Source organism: Thunnus albacares, chromosome 24, assembly GCF_914725855.1.
Source record: "Thunnus albacares chromosome 24, fThuAlb1.1, whole genome shotgun sequence".
NCBI lineage: Eukaryota > Metazoa > Chordata > Actinopteri > Scombriformes > Scombridae > Thunnus > Thunnus albacares.
Window position 1 is genome coordinate 1,256,151 of NC_058129.1, and position 14,953 is coordinate 1,271,103.

At 38.4% G+C, this 14,953-nt stretch overlaps 1 protein-coding gene across 3 annotated transcripts; it reads right to left on the minus strand.

The window, feature by feature from the left end:
* Positions 1 to 2,785: 2,785 nt before the first annotated feature.
* Positions 2,786 to 11,707, minus strand: pnpla4 (patatin-like phospholipase domain containing 4). Of its 3 annotated transcripts, none has more exons than XM_044345383.1 (7): positions 11,514 to 11,703; positions 9,553 to 9,742; positions 7,643 to 7,737; positions 6,024 to 6,159; positions 5,566 to 5,631; positions 5,292 to 5,444; positions 2,786 to 4,162 (listed from the first exon to the last, which is right to left on the minus strand). In XM_044345383.1, the coding sequence occupies exons 2-7, from the start codon at positions 9,730 to 9,732 to the stop codon at positions 4,031 to 4,033; spliced, it is 762 nt and encodes a 253-aa protein (XP_044201318.1). In that variant the 5' UTR covers positions 9,733 to 9,742; positions 11,514 to 11,703; the 3' UTR covers positions 2,786 to 4,030. The 3 variants fall into 3 exon arrangements, with proteins under 3 accessions (XP_044201318.1, XP_044201320.1, XP_044201319.1); XM_044345384.1 differs by having other exon boundaries at positions 4,063 to 4,162; positions 5,292 to 5,467; positions 11,514 to 11,707; XM_044345385.1 differs by lacking the exons at positions 9,553 to 9,742; positions 11,514 to 11,703 and having other exon boundaries at positions 7,611 to 7,686.
* Positions 11,708 to 14,953: the final 3,246 nt, after the last annotated feature.

The window sequence follows — 14,953 nt, forward strand, 5'->3', positions numbered from 1 at the left end:
AGAGGGAAGCGTCACTGCAAATCAATACAAAGTTGTTCTGAGTGATCACCTTTATCCTATGATGAAACATTTCTATCCTGATGGGAGTGGTCTCTTCCAAGATGACAATGCCCCAAATCAAAGGACATGAGGGGTCACTGAATGGTTTGATGAGTATGAAAATGATGTGAATCATATGCTATGGCCTTCGCAGTCACCAGATTTCAACCCAATTGAACACCTTTGGGATATTTTGGACCAAATTGTTAGACCATCCTCTCCACCATCATCATCAAAACACCAAATGAGGGAATATCTTCTTGAAGAATGGTGTTTATCCCTCCAGAAGAGTTCCAGAGACTTGTAGAATCAATGCCAAGGTGCATTTTCTCTCATTGTACATTAATTTTTATTGTTGTGTCTTTGTGGTTGATTTGAATTAGGGTAAATAAAAATCAAACTCAATAATACATTTTTGTGGTATAGCTTGATGAAGTGATATGTTGTTAAAACAAGACAACTGAATCTTTGGTATGTAGCAATAATGAGAGAAATACGTCATAACAAAGTATCTTGTTATAAAGTGAAAAGGATCATTGAATGAAAAATGTATTTAATTATTTTTTGTCAGTACAGAAACATCCCTCCAAGCAGTGCATATTGCACATGGCATGATGTAGAAAATAATAATAAAGTAGCTAATATGTTTTTTAGGGATTTTAATAGAAATAATCTCTGTGGGCCTTCAGGAAGCAGAGGTTTGTTGTTGCTGTGTGGGGGGTACGGTGAGCTGTTGGTTAATAGCTTCAGTAAAGGCAGCTCTCATACCTCATGGATAGATCTCTCAGCAGCACCGTGGCTCAGCAGGAATATCTATACTGCAATAATGTGCTTAGAGGCCGCAATCACATTTTCCCAAAATGAGTTTAGACCTGGGCAGAAGCACAACATAGGAATGTTTGTGACTTGCATACAGACAGAATCTGGGGGATTTTTTTTCCGTTCATCCTCTACAAAAAACCACCAGCCTTTTTACATGGTGACAGTCCTCAGACTGTTGAGCTGCAGCGACTGTGTCAAGTGCACTTCACACAGTCACTGCACTTCACAAGTGTTCACTTACAACCTCTAGCTTTTCAGTGGATTTGAACATGCTTATCAGAGTAGTAACACATTGCAGGTGTGTGTACGCTTGCAGTACTGTACAGTGAAGTCAGCAGTTGAATAATTGCACATTTACAAATGGGCTCCTTTAGCTGGCCTGTTTCCAGACAGCAGGCCCCTTTCAGTGTTTCATTACTGAGCGAGAGTGTTCCAACAAGTGGAGCTGAGACATAATGTATAAAAAACACAAGCTGGGGAATTTCTTGCCCCGGGTGGAAATGGTAATTTAAGGGAATCCTTAATTGAGCCTCATTACTAGAACCAGCAGGTGGGCTTACATAATACCAGTGGGGAATCACTGGTGGGTACATCTGTGTGTGTGTATGTGTGTGTTCTTGTATCCCACACTAAAAACTATTTAAAATGTTATTTCTTTTTATATGGTAAAGATGTATTTTTACACATAAATGTAAATTCTGTTTTTTTCTATTTAAAATTTCCATTTTAGTTTTAAACCACTTGAAGCCAAACTTCTTAACCCCCTGCACACATTATTTATTATTTATCACTTAAAACGAACTTAAATTAACTTTTAAAAAAAAAAAAAATTTAATATCATGTGACCTCATTCAAGTACATAACTGGTTAAACAGTGTCCCACCATCTATAGAAAGGCCAATCAATGTTTCAGTTTACTTTTAAATATCAGGAAGTTGTTAAGAAATGGTATATTGCCATATGGCAACACCGTACCATATGTTAAAGAACATTATCTAAATGAAATAGTAAAAATAAATAAGATAGTAATACAATTAAAATGGGAAAATTATGATTTCATTTAGGAACTATCTGATCAAAGATTAAAATAAAATGTAAATAAGATTATGACTTTGTCGAGCACTAACATTCATCAAATGTCAGTTATTTGGTGAACTTTGAAACAGGTTTTTTTTTTTTGCTGTAGTCAGAATAGACGGGTGGATGCTGGAGTGGAGGTGGGCCTTTTGGAACGCTACATGAATGGCAGTGGCAGCCATAGCAGCAAGCAACAGCATAGCTTGTGTGGCTGGTGTGGCAGCAGGTATGCATGTGAGTTGAGCACGGATGACTTGAGCACATATATAAGGGTGCGTTGGAGCTATGTTACAGTCAGGGAGTATAGCATGTGAGTGGGGCGGCATCTTGAGTTGGTCTGTCTGAACTAGCTCAGTCTTTTTAGTAAAAAAATTCCCTCTTTGTATCTTGACGGACAGCGTTTTCCTGTTGAGCTGCAGTGGATGGATTATAACAAAAAAGAGGGAATTTGGCACTAAGAAGACTAACTTTAAAAAAATGTATCTGTTTGATTTGACTCATGTGGACGACTGAAGCTTCATATGAACTTCATATAAACTTTTAAATACATTTTTGCACAGAAGGAGGACTGTGGATTTTGTCCCCCATCACTTACATCATAAATGCATTATGAAGGAATCTTCTAATGGTCAGTATGAACAGGAGGAATGATTACAGCAAGAAAAACATGTTTAATGTTCATTTGGGCTCCTGACTGTTGTTTTAAGACAGACTTGAAAGACTGTGAACCTGTCCTTTAACTGACACCTAGGATGCCCTGAAAATCAAATTTTCAAAATCAAATAATTCAACTAATTATTTTGTCTGTAACGTAAAGCTTATTTATATGCACAGTAACCAGCATGGATAGAATACTTCCCCTTTTTTATTTTAAGAGCATATTTCAAAATCAAGCTCACAAAGTCTCACATGTTAACATATTAACACCATAAATAATCAAATCAAATGGAAATCTTAGAGGCTACACCAGAGTATATATAGATAAGATAGATATAGATAAAACATGTTTAGTCAGTAGATAATTTCAGAAAACAGTCTCACAATTTCAAAGTTGTTTTAAATATTTACAGCAAGATATTAAAAAAAAAATATTGCATACAGGATGTTTAGTTGTCTTAGAGCTATATGCCCACACAGTTTTAAATGACTGTGTATGGCTCAGGATCCTGATTGTGAAATGCCCAATCAGGGACAAAAAACAGCATTGATGTTTGATTAAATCAAATCTACTTGCAGGAGTCCTCACTGATATGTTGTAATAAGTCAACAACTCATTCTGAGCACTAATTCCTGACTGTGTGTAGGTGCAACATAATCAGTTTGCCTCCTTCCTGGCAAAGCTCTCCTTAGTGAAGCAGCAGGCTTTATGTCTCATCACAACAACATCCCAATCTGTCCTGAGGGTGGAGCAGCTCTCACACACCAGTTCAACTGGACTGGATACTTGATGGAGAACCCGCTCACGTCTCCTGACGCTGGAGGAAATCAAACAGTAACCCGGCAGCAGAGAAAGCCAGCGGTTAACGTCCGGCACTTCAAAGACGACGCTCCATCCCCTGCATCCTGAGGGAGCCTCCGACATCCATGATGGCAGCGTGGACTTCCTGTGAAGTGCTCCGATATCCAATCATTTCCCCCCCCCATCCTCCCCCACCGCTTCAAGCTGAGGGTAATTAAATGCCTCCTTGGAAAACTGATGAAGAGTCCATGTTCATCACACGAGGGATTTTGATCATATACAGCTGTTGTCACATACAGCAGAGGTGTGTGTATAATAGTACTTACAATGATACACTGGCTCTTTCATGCTTTATAACTACACACTCAGTGCTTGATCCTGGAAAAAGTATCTTAAGGATTTTGGCAAACAAAGTTCACAGAGTATTGAGTCCACACAGAGTTGCTGGATCAATGTGTTTGAAGTTTCTCTACAACATCACCACATGTCAGTCATTTTTAAAAAAAAAAAAATCTAAAATCAGTTAATAAATACTGTAAAATCCACACAGTTCATTCTAACTGACAGCTCTGTATACGGTACTTCCTTCACGCTTGTTGTAAAGTCAGTTCTTCACATGAGGGGATCCGACTGTCAGCTCATCCAGGCCTCTCTCTTCAGGAAGCTAACGGCGTCATCAAACCCCTCCTGACATAATGACTGCATGCCGCCGGCGGATGGAGGGAACAAAGCCTGGTTCAGACGTTTGATGTTCTCCACGGAGAACTGAGGGAAACCAAAGAGAACGCTACGTTTACATCATATCTCTTAGAGAGCCGATAATAAGAGTCGACTGTCATCACAAGCCTTTGTTTGCACAAAAATATCACATTGGTTATTAAGGTAATTAGCAGTTGTGGAAATAACTCATTTCTTTCTGCAAACAGTGAATCTTCCATCCAAATAATCAAGATTTTTGCAATATTACATTCATTTCTGGGAAGACTGGCATCACTTGGGGATGTGCTGCTGTATGTATGAAATGCATCTGTGGTTTTTTTATACATTTATTCTGCTGTAAAATTTCTGTGTATGCAAAGCATTCACATGAATGTGTTATGAATGTATGTATGCATGTGTGATGCAAACACACACACACAAATATATATAATGTACTATTTGTTACTAGTAGTTTGGAGGAGTTTGAGGGGAGGGTTGGTGTGCGTAGGGCTGCATTTACTGTATGTTTAAAAATTAATTACATTTAATTTTAAAAAATGAAATATAATAGCAAGTACTACAATATGAGTTTATTTGACCTTTAAAGCAGTATGTTTCTTTTTCAGATGTGAGTGGTGTGATAAAAGAACTCCATTGTTCTAATGTTCTAATGTTCTTTTACTTCTTCCTTTCCAAAGCAATCAAATGACTTTTTTTTTGCTATGAACATTTGATATCACCTTCTTGTGCCTACATTTTGTGTGTTTTTTTAACAAAAGTTGTGTGGCTTTCCTGAGGTTCACACTCTACCAACATACAAACACATATTTATTTCAATTTCAAAATAAAAGAAATAAAGAAATAATTCAGGCTAGCTGCTAGTCACGAATGTCTCTGTTGGGTTTTCACCACATCACACCCACCGAATAGGAGTGAGCACATCTTAACGGTACACCGCTGGAGGAAACACAGTGTTCAATCAGTGTGAAATCACACCAGGACACTTTCTAGAAAGGATTGTTTGAATGGTGCTACTCTTTCATATAATCATGAGCTGTTAGCACTTTATAAACTTTATAAAAACCATCAATCATATCTTCAAATAACATACTGTATGTGATGTCAGAATGTACCCCACAGAAGTTGTTTTTTACAACATTAGATATGTTTAATGTGATAGTGATCCAGCCCCCACCATAATGTTCATGTTGGCCAGCTTGAGTTGGGTCTTAAAGCTCCCCCTGTGGACAGGACACACATCCTGCAGCCCAGCGAAGGGGGACACGGTGACAGTTCGTCCCACAGGCAGGACCGGCAGGCTGTCTGTGAAGCCTCCATCAATCCATTTCTAATGGAAACAAAACAGAAAGTCTAAAAAAAAAAAAGGTGATCCTGTTGACAGGAGACGTGTTTGAATGAATATCACATGGTTCAGCGAGGGGTCAGTGCACAATGAACGAGCCTGTTACCTGTCCTCTGAACTCCACCGCTTGGATTCCGGCGTAGACCGGCACGAAGCTGCTGGCCAGGAGAGCCTGAGCGGAGGAACAACGAGTGAAGGACAAGTTAATGGTGTCAGTAAATGCTCCGTGACCCACAGAAACATCAAACAGTGTTTCATCAGCAGGAAGCGGCTGGATTTAACAACAGTTTGACGACTAAAACGATCAATATCTCAAACAAAAAAATCTCTAGCGTGTCAGATAAAGGAGACACAATGCTAACATTTTGTGCCATTACTACTCTGCGGTCTGTGGACGTTCATTACACAAGTATTGACTTTGTTAGGGTCGTTTTCAGGTCAAAGCAGTAATGTTCACAGTATGATGGAGGGAAACAAAAGATGTGAAACAATGATAAAACATTTATGACTCTTTTAAACTGGAATGATCTGTGTATGTTATGTATAGAGAGTGAGAGTGTGCACCTTTATGAGCTCTTCCCTGGAGGTAAACCTGGATATGAGGCGGTTGTCGCCGCTTTTGGAGTGTGTTATTGAGACGTGGAGGCGGTCAGTGGCCAGACTGTGAGCGTCGCTGGGTAGAATCTCCTCTATCCCCTCCCTGGAGAGCAGCCACACAGATGCTCGTTTGTCAGGTTCTTAATAATATCCCCACAGGGGCCTCATAAACACAGTGCTTTCTACAGCAGCATGTAATTATTACTCAGTCTGTTCAATATATACACAAGCATCCAAGCATGCTAATTAGGAATAGAAGCGTACAGTCAGGTGACTGGGTTGAATTCATGACACAGATACAGACTTCTTACAACTGGCTTTAGCTAGCTGCCGGCGACCCGGTGGATGTGAAGAGGTTAAGACACAAATTCTTAAAATTACTTGATTTTATCTCATTAAAGTCCAAATATATTTCATTGCAGAAGTTTAACTGCTGGACACAAGATGTCTCCTACTTCACTGTGAAGTCCATCCTCAGTGTGTGACCACGTTTGGCTCCGAGCTGGTTTTGATGTTACCAATCACGCTCATATGTAAATGTCTTAAACTCCAATGACAAGACACATGATTTGTGACGCAACATGACAAAGAGTTTGGAGCCAATCGTGGTTCAGTGGGTATCGTGATGTGGAAACTTGAAGCCTTCAGTGCACAAACACTGAGAAAGTACAGTAGGAGAAATTTTGTGTCCAGCAGTTAAACTTTTAAGAAGACACAATTTAATATTCCAAACAGAGGATTTTTCTCTTAAAATATATCTGAAGGGGATTTTAAAAAAACGGAGAGTGGCCCACTTTGGCAGACTTTTTTTTCACAGTTTTGTTGCTTCTGCTACAGCAGCTTGAATAGTTTTTAGTTTCAGGCGAGACCACTTGATTTGTGTGGCTTCCAAACACAGAGACAATTCAAAAAGCTTTAAATAAGCTGAAGAAATGCATTAGAATTATGATTATATTATTTTTGATATTTAAAAACATAATACAAAAGGAAACAAATTAAAATAGAATAACAAAATGGCATAACATAAAGAGCAGAGATACTGTGGTGCAGTAATAAGTTGTTATGTATAACCTGTATAAGCATATGTAGGGATATTAATGGATTTGTGCATTGTGCATATTCTGTTTATCTGTATGTGTTTATGTGAAGCATGAACATGTGCAGGGAGTGAAAACAATATTTCCTCGTGCACATGCCGGCCTGGTTTTGAATTAAACTGATAAAAGCAGTTGAGAGCAGAAGCAGCGCTGTGACATCACAGCATTCCAGTGGTGAATGATGTGTATGATGAGTGGTGATAATTCACACCTCTCAAAAGTATTGTTGTTTTACAGATTTTAGCACAAAATTCTTATCTCCATGAAATTAAACTAAAGATAAGTCCCATAAATAACATAAATATAATATAAACATAAATATTTGTGAGTGGCATGAATGGCAACAAAGTCAGTGTTACCATGGTAACACTTCACAGCATGTTTCTGTAACATGCGATACAAATGAGACATTTAGCTACAGCTGTGATATAGCACAGCAGATATCAGTTAGACACACATGTGGAATTGAGCAAACGTCTGAGTAATCACCGCAGCATGAGCATGAAGTCGTATCCAGGTGTGACGGCTCCGAACCTCTGTCGTCTCACGCTGTCAGCAAACCTGTAGGTGAATTCCTTACAGTGCTGAGAGAAGAAGAAGCAAACAAACATCACACTCAAGTCCATCTGCTTCAGATTAAAATGTGTTTTAATCAGCTGTTCCAGGAACTAACCCATACCTGTCACATATCTGACTGTATGTAAATACACCTGAAATTTGATTGGTGCAATATCTGTGTGGGCGGGCACCACCATAGCTTGCTACACTCCTTCAATTTGAACTTCAGTGTGATCAAACACACAAGAAAGAATCATTTGCACGAGCTAGTGCTGATCACAATATTCATTTCATAACCTGATATCCTCGTTGTCTCTGATATTTTCTTCTAAGCTTGCAATTTTTGGGGGGGCCTGGAGTAAAGATGTAAAATCACCTATTTCAGCTCTGCATGAAAAACCAAAGCCCTGTGATTCATTTTATATTTTACAACATGTTGTTGCTGTGATATCTTTTCAGAGTTGTTCCTCTCATAAGATTATTAACTATGTTGCAGTGTTTTGGGGTCTAATAAGCTTTCAAATTCACTGATCTATTCCTGATTCATATTTCATGTCTTTGGTACCTGGAGCAACACTCCCACACCAACGCAGCCCCCTCCAGATAACTCTGTAACGTTAGTGATTGTGTATTATTATGATATATTTATGATAATGTTGGAGATACACAAGTGACATAAAATGCTACCATCTGTAAAAGGTGCTAGCATTTACCTTGTGGTGAACACAGTGGTACATTTCAACCTTGCCGACGTAGCCATCTGTTCCATAGCCTCGTATGCTAAGGTTGTCACTAAGGTTTTTTCCATGCATTGTTCACATATCTCATATTTTAGATTGGATTCCGGCTGTACGGATGTATTTGAGAAGTTGACGTTTCAAGTTAAGAACAAGAAAAAGTAGTGAAATCCTACTACTGTAATTTAAATCATGGTTTGTTGATGTAGCCTCCTGGGGGGGGGGGGGGGCGGAGCTAATACGGCCTGTTTCAGACAGAGGCTGAACCGAGGGGCTGGATAAAGGGCCAGTAGAAGATAAACAGCAGCACCGTTTTTTGAACTTTAAATCATGCAAAGATATTCCAGTAGAGCCCCAGAATATAAATATAGATCTGGAAATATGCAGAATATGTCTCCTTTAAAATGTCTTGGTTATAATATTTGCCTTGAAGATTTGACTGAATTATGTGTGTCTCCCCGAATACCAATCAGAGCTGCTATTATAACTCTCTTTCCTTTTATTCTATCTCACTGTCCTCCATGTTAACCTGCCTGAGGATACAATATTAAACCACATGGGAACTAAATATCAAGTGTTTCATCTTTTTCCTTTTTTACTCTAATTTGAACTGTGCCAAGTCAGTGCCACATGATGGAGGAAACCAGCATTGGGATTTTTTTTTTGTCTATCTGGGCCTTGAACCCACAAGCTTTGCTTCGTGAGGTTCTATCTTTATTTCAAATCTAACTTATTCTCCAAATACTGTGATCTGTGGGTGTTACTTTCTACATTTTAAGAGCTGTTGGGTGTTAAATATTAAAAGGACGGGAATGCTGGGATGTCAAATCTTTGATATGGAGAACAGCATTCCACCTTTTAAGTCTTTAATTCGAAGCTCACAATTTGTAAAACTGTCAGAACTATAGAAGAAATAATAATATCACTTATTTCAGTATTTTTCTGATTGACATTAGAATAACTATATTCTGTTTTTGCTAAGGGACTTCTGGAAACTCCTCAAGGACCTCTGAGGGTTGTCCGACCCCACTTTGACAGTCACTGGTCTACTGAGGAGCATCACTGCTGCTCTCTATTGGCTGAATGAGGAAACCAATACTGTACCTCTAGTTTGTCAGGGGCCGTGATCATTACCGCTGCTACCAGGGCCCCGGCTGAGGCCCCTGCACAGGCCCTGAGGGAGCCCAGCAGCTTGTCCCCGTGGCGGAGAAAAGCCCCCACAGCACCTAGGTGGTAGATCCCCAAGAAACCACAAGCAGCGAAGGACAAGTTCAGCACCGTCATCTTCAAACACCTGCACAGACACGACAACAGGACGTCAGTCATCACATTACAGTTCTACCTGCTCTTTAGTACAGTCATATATATATTTTTAACATTTTATTTGGTGTTGTTGAACCAACATTTGCACGCTGTAAAAGTCTTCAGAAAGTTTCAAAAGTTTCATCTTGTGACAAATCGTTTCTAAATAGTTTGAATTATTGAATGTCTTTTTTTTTTTATTTCTGTTAGGTAAGATGAGAACATATTAACCTTGATAGATTGAAAATTAATTCAAAGGCAGGGTATTTCTACCATCCAGACCTGAGGAAGGTTATTCCTATTCATCTGCTCATTGCCATATCATTCAGTATGAAATTATGCAACATGAGTGTGTGTGTGTAAGAGCTTGGCGAAAAAAAAGCAGCGGTGGGCGATTATTCAGTATTATCATCTTTCACTTCCAGTGGAATCATAGTGCCTTGTAGAGCTGTTGTCCAATTGTGCTTCACCTTACATTAACCTGAACCCAAATCTGTGTCCACTGATAAAGATGTTAGTGTGTTAAACCCAAAATTCACATTTTTTTGCACATGACATATAATTAAGAAGTAGGATTGGTTTGAATGTCTGTCTGCAGGTCAGTGGTGAATGTAAAAGGACTTGTTTTAGGACAGGCCTGAGAGCATGCACACTAGAGACTTCCGCCGGCCAAGTCGGCTAACTTCCAGTTAGCTCTCTGCTAACTTGAATGAGATAAAATAATTTAATTATGCTTTTCTAAACTGTCCTAATGTTATCAGACCAAATGGAACAAGTCATTTCGTGGGGGTTGTGTGACGCTCAAAACAATTTATCCACCTTTTTACAGCCTCAACAGTAGTGACAGAGTAGGCTACGGCGGAGCCTATGACGTAAGCACCGCTTGACAGTGTTTTTGTAATTACTCTCACTGCCAGAAGGGGGAGACAAAAGTCCCACACTCCAGCTTTAAAAGAATCGTCCAAGTGCCCAAATTAAGGTTTTTCTTGCCATACTCATTCCTCCTGTTCATGCTGACCAATCATAATGTACTTACAATGTAAGTGATGGGGGACAAAATCCACAGTCCTCCTTCTGAGCAAAAATGTATTTAGTTTATCTGAAGCTAATATGAAGCTTCAGCGTGCAAATGAGTCAAATCAAGTAGATATCTTTCAACCACAGCTCAACAGGGAAACACTGTCCGAGGAAACACAAAGAGGGAATTTGATGCTAAAAAGACTGTAAATGTGTCAGATATCCACTTGATATGACTAACTCAGACTGATGAAGACTCATATAAGCTTCACATCAACTTTTAAATGACTGTGTGGACACACTGTGGATTTTGTCTCCATCACTTACATTGAAAGCACATTTGAAGGGGATATTTTAATATCCAGCATGAACAGGAGGAATGATTACAGTGAGGAAAACCTCTTTCACTGTTCATATGGACACCTGACTGTTGTTTTAAGACACACTTGAAAAACTGTGAACCTGTCCTTTAATCATGAAAGTCATTTGTTCTGTCAAACATGAAGTGTTGTTTTGGGTGATAAAGCCTCTCAGGCATCGTGGAGTAAAAGTGAAACTCGTTACATCTAGCGATACATGTCGCTGAGTATAGAATTATTTCTTTAAACCTTTTGAAGCTGTCTGAAAATCGACTATATGTTGTCAGAATAGAATTTACCGTGTCAAAGCACAGACCGCTATCGCTAACTAACGATATCAGTATGAAGTGAATGATTGGTCGAGCTGAGGAGAGGACATGCTGTTACCGTGTTCACGCTCCCGCAGACAGAAAAGCTTTGACTGGCTTTATTGTGGAACAGTTAGATACAAGGTCAAACTACTCGTCGCCACTGGTCAACACAAGCAAATATCTGGCTTTTGCTCCACTCTAGACTACACTACAGCACCATTCGTTTAGCAACACACTCATGTGGGAGATAGTAAACAATAATACCTCTTCCGCTCACGATTTTCAAAATAAAACCTAAATCACCATGTAATTATGCCTTACATTTCAGAGGGAAATATTGTACTTTCTACTCCACTACATTTATTTGACAGCGTTTCAGATGAAGATTTGACACAATGGATAATATAACAAGCTTTTAAAATACAACACATTGTTAAAGATGAAACCAGTGGTTTCCAACCTTTTTGGCTTTTGACGTCTTACAAAAAGCAGTGTGTAGTCGGGGTCACATTTCACATGTCTATGAGTTGTTAACAGCTCCACCAAATAGTGATTTTTCCCTCTAAACTTCTCACGTGGTTTCATTTAAATAAATGGCCGACCCCTAGGTTGGGAACCACTGGACTAAACTAGCTAACTGTATATAAAGTAGTGTAAACTAGCTCCACCTCCAGCAGCTACAACAGTAACATGCTGCTCTAACACTGATGCTTCACTATTAATAATCTAATGATGTCATATATAATAATATATCAGTCAGAGGGACCAAACCACTACTTTTACTGCAATACTTTAACTACATCAAGCTCATAATACTCATAAACAGCACAAGACAAACAAGACAATAAAATTATTATTAAAAACAAGCACCATTTATTATATTAAAAAAACATTTTTAATATAAATAAATGTATTTATATAATGTGTATGCATGTGTGCCTGTATGTGTCAGGCGTAATGCAGTTGATTAAAATCTCCTCCACATGCTGTTGATCTGTGCTTTGTGTCAGGCTGAGTCATAAGTAGCCTGTTTTTGTTTTTTTTAGGAGCTTTGCAACGCTGTGGCGTGTTGATTTCACGGGCCAGCTTCTGAAACATGCAAACACTTTCACTGATTCCAGTAATTGTATGGAAATTCTATATAAACTGAGCAATTGTGAAGACAAATTGTGTTACTGTGGATTGAAATAAATGATTTTGTTTGATATATCTATTTGCACCCTGCATACTGATGAGTGAGTAGAATTAGCTTGTGAATGATCTTTTTTCAGTACTGTAGCATGACTCTATGGCACTTTTTTTGATGCTGTTCCTCACTTCTGATCCCTTTTCAACCAGGATGAGGAAAGTCAGATTCCACTGTTTCATCACAAACTATATTTTATTGCCTCATTCTACCACTGCAGAGACATGTTGACATATCATTTTGTAAATGTGAGGAATGGCTCTCCTCTCCTCTGACAGATCAGACCCATGAGGTTTAATTGTTGTGTCCTCTGAACAGTACATAGCAACCGTGTTCAGTCCAGGAGCTCCAGCTGCCTGACATCCACACACACACAAACACAGTGGCCCAATTAACTGTCTGATGCTGTGCCAGCTTTAGTACACAGTGAGACTCAAGGTCTGTCTGAAACAAAATACACATCTCACATCCACAGCTGCTTCTTAAACATAAGAAAAATCATCTATGTGTGGAATAAGTTATACAATGTCTTGTCTAGTGTGGTAACTTCTTCTATAGGATGATCATCCTAAATAATATAGTGAGCAAAGCAACTATATTCTCAACCCAAAAGTTGCAATAAAACCCCTCCCACAGGATGTCTGATAGTCCTGTCATATAATAAAGCAAATGATAAAACAGTGCACTTTTATTATTAGCCATACTTTGTTGTTTTCCCGCCTTAAGCAGTGTCCCCGGAGTGCAATTCTTCCTCTGCAACCACTTCAGTCAGCATTTATTTCCCATGGACCCTCTGCCATCCGAATTCTCTGCATTTTTTGCTCTTGCCCTCCTTTCCTGGCATGTCAGCACAAATTTCCCACTCCTTTAGTGTTGCTTATGATTATGTATAGCCTAAAGTGGATTAGGTGAGTTACACACTGTGGAGAAAAAGCAGAGCTGAACTCCATCAGCAGAGGAAAGGGTGTTAGTGGGCTGCTGAAATAATGGAGGGAGGATAATGCATTTTGTTTGGTGAATGACTGACAGGGATGCCAGTGATAGCTTTGAGGCAGCAGAAATGTTTCAGTGTCTGGCGTGAGTCACATCCTGATGAGTTTCTTTAATGCTGAGTGTGAGACTGGAGAGAAAAATATAAAATATTACAAATTAAATTACATATTAAAATAAATATTACAGAAATACACTTTTTCCGCTCACTCTGAGTGGTAGCTGCAACACATTAAGGCCACACTGAGGGGAAAAAATCAGAGGTTTTGAGATAAAAAAGTCTTAAAATTATGAGAAAAATCGAAATATTACCAGAATAAAGATGTAATTTTGAGAAAAAGTTGTTGGAAAAATTAAGTATGTTAATATTTGTCAGTCTATATACAAGATTATACACAGTCTGTCAACATAAGAACAACAGTATATCAGTTGAGAAGAGGTGCAGCAGCAGGAGGTTGTGTTATTCTGCTGAGATCAGTCTGAGCTCTGTTGAGGCTGCACAGGAATGGAACTCAATGCAGCACATATTAGAGACACATACAGTTTATTTAGAGCTCATTTAAAGAAATGGTTGATTAAATGAAAGATCAGCTGCACCTTTAAGTGCGTCTGTACTGTCTGTGCACATTTACAGCTTTGTTTATCAATGTGCACTATCCCAAAAATCAATAAAAAATCATTTTATTAAAGTTATAATCATATGAGAATAAAGTTGTAATATTATGAGTAACAGTTATATTCTAAGAAAAAATAGTCATAACATTATAAAAATAAAATCATTTTGAGAAAAAAGTCATATTATTACAATTTTATAATACAAAATCATAATACTGTCATAGCAAACAGAGAGAAGTCTGCCAGCTTTTATGTGAAATATTACTACTTTTTTCTTTGAATATTACCTTTTCCTAAAAAGAAATACAAGTGTTTTCTAAAAAAATAAATAAATACAACTTATTCTCAAAATATTACAACTTATTTTGTCAAAAAATCAAGACTTTTTTCTAACAGTGGCTGTGACTTCTCTTCTGTCTCCACCTTAGTACAACAAGCTGAATGGAGTTTAGTTTGTGGCGCTTTTTACAGCAACATGTCAGACACAAAGTCTGATCTAAAGACCTTGTGGGAAATGTTCATTGGACAGTCTTTGCAGTTATACTTCAGTAACAGTGTGTGCTAGTGTAGTATCAGCATAAAATAAACATACAACAAACATACAAATAGCAAAACAGATATATGTATAATGCTTAAAAATGCACAAGTTCAAACTGTTAATAATTGAAGCATAGCTTTAGTTCAAACAGAACTCTGATTAGCTGATATGCTTCACAACCATTGGC